This window comes from Apis dorsata, unplaced genomic scaffold (assembly GCF_000469605.1).
Source record: "Apis dorsata unplaced genomic scaffold, Apis dorsata 1.3 scaffold_165, whole genome shotgun sequence".
Lineage (NCBI taxonomy): Eukaryota > Metazoa > Arthropoda > Insecta > Hymenoptera > Apidae > Apis > Apis dorsata.
In genome coordinates, this window is record NW_006263454.1 from 25,196 (window position 1) to 29,559 (window position 4,364).

Sequence of the window (4,364 nt, forward strand, 5' to 3'; positions counted from 1 at the left end):
TCCGCGTGATATCGAAAGAATTATCGATGAAACGAGAATTATCAATTAATCATGATATTTATTTGTCACCTTGTCGAATAATCAATCGTCAGTCGATTAATAGAATGCAAAATCTAGATTTTTCAAATGGACATTGTGTATAATTTATATTCGAAGCGAACTTTGCGAAGTTAAATTTGCAAAATAGATTTGAAAATGTAAATCTCAGATGCCAACACGAGTTTCCAATTTTAAATCCACTGTTTACGTCGAACGTAAACGAAACTCGATCGAACCTAATCGATCAAACGCCTATGAATAAACCATAAATTTTCAAAAAAAAAAAAAAAAAAAAAAAGAAACAATTTCACGGAGCACAAAAGAGGATTAAATAATAACTGTGACAAGTCGAACAGCAGAACTATCGATCAGCGAACGTCCTTGCAGGGCACACCGTGTCTGCGTGATGCTGTATATGCGTATAGAACACGGCGTCCTAATAATAAATTCTAGGCAGCAACGTGACTTATCCGCGAACATGCTCGCGGGTAGGTGTGCGCAATAATTGTTAATTGTCGACGCTGATACACGAGGCCGATAACGCGCGGCGTTTCAACGTGCTTTCTCGTGTGCACGCGCGCGCGCGCGCGCAAGAGGGCCGTTCGATTTTTCCGTGGCCACGAACAGGCTACTGTGTCCGTGCAGACACACTTTCCGCGGCTATTTTACGGCTTATTAAGGCGCGACACAATCAGTACGTTTTCTCGTACTTAGCCGCCTCGAAACGGTCGCTCGCGATTCCCCTCCCTAGTTCCATGCCGCGTAATTTCATTTTTCCGACTCGTTAAACGACTCTATGCACGATTCGTTCCGTTGTCGATCACGCTCGCGTTTTCTCTCGAACGTTTCTCGAATTCTGATCCTTGAAATTGCCCTTCCAAAACATCGTTCGAATTCTAATTTCATAAATTAACGTAACCTACGATATTAGCTGTCTATAATATTTTTGTAACGGAAATATAACAAATTTCGAGCGATAAATAATAAAAATATATGAAGTGGATCGGTGAATAACATGGAGAATTATAATATTAAGAGAACGCCTTGGCGAAGGGTATGTAGACCCCGGGCCGAGCCGGGGTCGCCCGCCACGGACTCCGACCTCGCATCGTGAAACAATACGACACTGTACACTGATATACTTCGCGATATACTTCGAGGGTATCGAACACCCTCTTAGAAGAATAATGAAAAACTTACCCAGCACGAAGGGAGGCAGCGGCGGCGGCGGCAGTGAGGGTGAGTTGTTGGGCAGCGGCAGCACCAGCGGCGGGGTCAGCAGCGACCAATTCCGAGAGCACCAACACGGTAGTGGTCGTCGTAGCCGCGCCACAATTCGGTACGGTGGCGTTGACCGCGTGACGGACACCTGGTGGAAGGTCGTCCTCGTGTTGCAACTGCAGTTGGGGATAATGGTGAAGGTGCAACGCCGTCGCGGAGCCGGATCTGGGCGTGACGCAGGCGGGCGGCAGTAGTCCAGCTCTGGTGACCGCGGAGGGTGGCGATGGGGATGGCGGCGAGGGCGGCGGGGGTGGATACTCGACCACCTGGACGCGATCCGCTTCGTTTTCGTAGATGATCTCCTTGTCGTGGGTGTACATGACGGTCTTCTGGCCGTCGTTGTAGATCAGATCGATCATCTTGTGCTCGCCGACGCCCAGCGTCGTGTTGGCGGCGGCTGGGTCGGCGCCAGGTGTCACTCTACCGTCTGGATCGTCGCCCCTTTGTTGCACGTCGTCCGGATCCGGCTGGATGTGCTGTTGCTGCTGATGGTGGTGATGGTGGTGGTGGTGGTGATGGCGGTGGTGGTGATGATGGTACTTGGGATGGAGCGAGTGAACCGTAGCTGGCTCGTGCAGGTCTAGAACGTTCACAGGCTGCATCGTCGCCAGTAATACCTGCTGCTCGCTCTCGTTTTGATTCTGGTTGCTCAGCGAGGAGGATGCCGGAGACACTGGCCCCTCCTGCACCTGGGGCAAACAAGAATAAAGGGGTGAGTGTGTTTGATGACGGGATTGGATGGTGGATTTGGAAATAGAAAGTGGTATTTGAGATATTTCGAGATGGAATAAGAAAGCGTGGTACAGAGAACGTGGAAGAATTTATGATCATTGGTTTCGAATAGATACACTAACGTAGGATAATATATTATTAAATATCAATATCGGTTTTTGCGAGCTTCAACCGCTAACGTACGTGACGAACTATTATTGCTATCCTGCTATCGTTCGTAATTGGAATATTCAAAAGAAACTGGACGAGACGACGAGTTTCAATTATGGTACTTGCTTTTTTTTTTTTTTTTTTATTCTTCTCACCTAGATTTGTCTTTTTATTAACGCTCGACCGTCTGCGGAGCACGAATGCGGGTACCATAAGCGATTAGAAAAGTCCTAGACACATTGTAAGGAAGTTTTCGCGAAGATTTATCGATTTATCAACTTTTCTGCCAACACTTTCTCTCCTTCTGCAAAAAACGTATCTCTCTTGTAACAACGTATCCATCGTTCCAACTTTTAAACAATCACCATTTTCTTCGTTCTCTCGGTATATTCAATTTTCCTTGGGCAAAAATTTATAACAATCGCTCAAAATCTCTGTTCACGCGAACAGATCAAAGGATGAAGTTCAAGGATATTTTTCAGAATAGAAAATACAACCTTCAACCCCTTGTTAAGATTCAACACAGCCACGATTGTTTCAAGTTGACAAGGGTACGATTCGTTCGATGGAGAAGATTACCATCACCAGAGAATTGGAAAACATCCACGAAAGCTTTGCATAAATAAATAGCAAGTTACACAATCATTCACCTTATCGACGATGTAAATTACGAAATATCTCTCTGGCTTTAACATTTTAAGTAACTAACGCCCCATTAACGGCCCCTAAAAGTCGTTCATTAAACCTATCTCGCCCGAATCTCACCGCCCCAAAGCTTCTCGATCATCGCCTCTCGAGGAGCGTTGCTGCGTCCAGAAAATTGCCGTTTTATCGATCCACGGTTCGCCGATTCGCGTCACGGAAATTTATATATTGCACACCCGGCCGCGTGTCGTAACGGCGGCGTAACATTTTCGAATGCTAATCGCCTCGCGACAAAAATCCCGGCTAATCGGTCCGCAGAGACCAGTCCCGGCCCGAAGTCGACTCGAATAATTAATCCCCTAGGTGTCCGTCGAATATCTTTTTTCCCTCTCTCTCTCTCTCTCTTTCCTTTGCACGAAACTGGACAAAGATCAAAGTATCACTCGACTTTCTAGCGAAGGCATCGCAGCAAGTGATCCTTATTCGTCAATCGAAAATTCAGGGAACGTGTAAACATTTCGTATGCATGTGTAATATTTACTTTCATTTCTCGCTTTTAATCGCGTCGACGCGATCGCGGATTCGAAAGTGGACAAAGATCGCTTGTTGCGATCTTTGGGGATTGTCAAGTGATTGTGATCGATCGAGTTCGCTTGGAGAGTTTTATTCCAAGTAGAGTTTAAAGTGGGTGGTTCGATAAGTGGGTGGTTGATTTCTTGGAATGTTGCGTCGGATTTTTATTTTTAAAATTCGAGTAGAAGCTAGAATCTCTTGATCTAGAATCATCTGAATCATTATTGATCTAGAATCATTATTCTATGGAATAATTTATGGTTATATTCTAAGTAAATCAGGATCTTAATTTTTATTGAAAGAAAATTTGTTTAATATCCAATCTCATAAAATTTGATCAAAATGTACATATTCTTAATATATTCGTTCGATCTTAAAATTCAACGCTTCAATTCGTTTTCACTTTAAAAAAAAAGCAGTGATAATCGAAAATATAAGATTCTCTTTCTTCGTCACATTTTCCAGTCTCGAGTCGGTCGTTTCTTTCATCGCTGATTATCCGTGATTAAATATATCTATCCTTTGACATGTAAAATTGCGTTTCTTGCAGGTTAATTCCACCATTAAAGCGTCGTATTAAAAAGGGATAGGCAGAGAAAGAGGCGATGAAGGAGGGAATCAGAAGCGCAGAAAGTTGCCGCCGCCTTTTAAACAAGTGGTGTGCGCCATCCCGTTAACGACGTCGTTCGGAATTTCCCACGTGTTGACGGTTTTATGGCGCTTTCCAAGCGGAATCAGGTTAAATTGACCCAGGGCCCAATCGCCTCTTCTTGCATTATTCGCTCTTTCAGACTCGCGATGTCATTTACGATCCACCACGTCCATTAACATAATTAACAACATCGTGAGTCATCCGATTAATATTCGAGTTTCACTCGTCATCGCCTCGAGTATCGAGTATAGACAACGAGATAAGTTATTTTTTTTCTTTTCTTTTTTTTTTT

General features: G+C 44.3%; 1 protein-coding gene across 2 annotated transcripts in view; it reads right to left on the minus strand.

Annotated features, from left to right (window-relative positions):
- Positions 1-1,015: 1,015 nt before the first annotated feature.
- LOC102672337 (nuclear receptor subfamily 4 group A member 3-like) overlaps positions 1,016-4,364 on the minus strand; it is a 16,523-nt gene continuing 13,174 nt past the window's right edge. For both annotated transcript variants that reach the window (XM_006613897.2, XM_031509603.1), the window contains one exon: positions 1,016-2,009. In XM_006613897.2, coding sequence (XP_006613960.1) covers positions 1,236-2,009 — 774 coding nt within the window. In that variant the 3' untranslated portion in view covers positions 1,016-1,235. The remainder of the gene's footprint in view (positions 2,010-4,364) is intronic.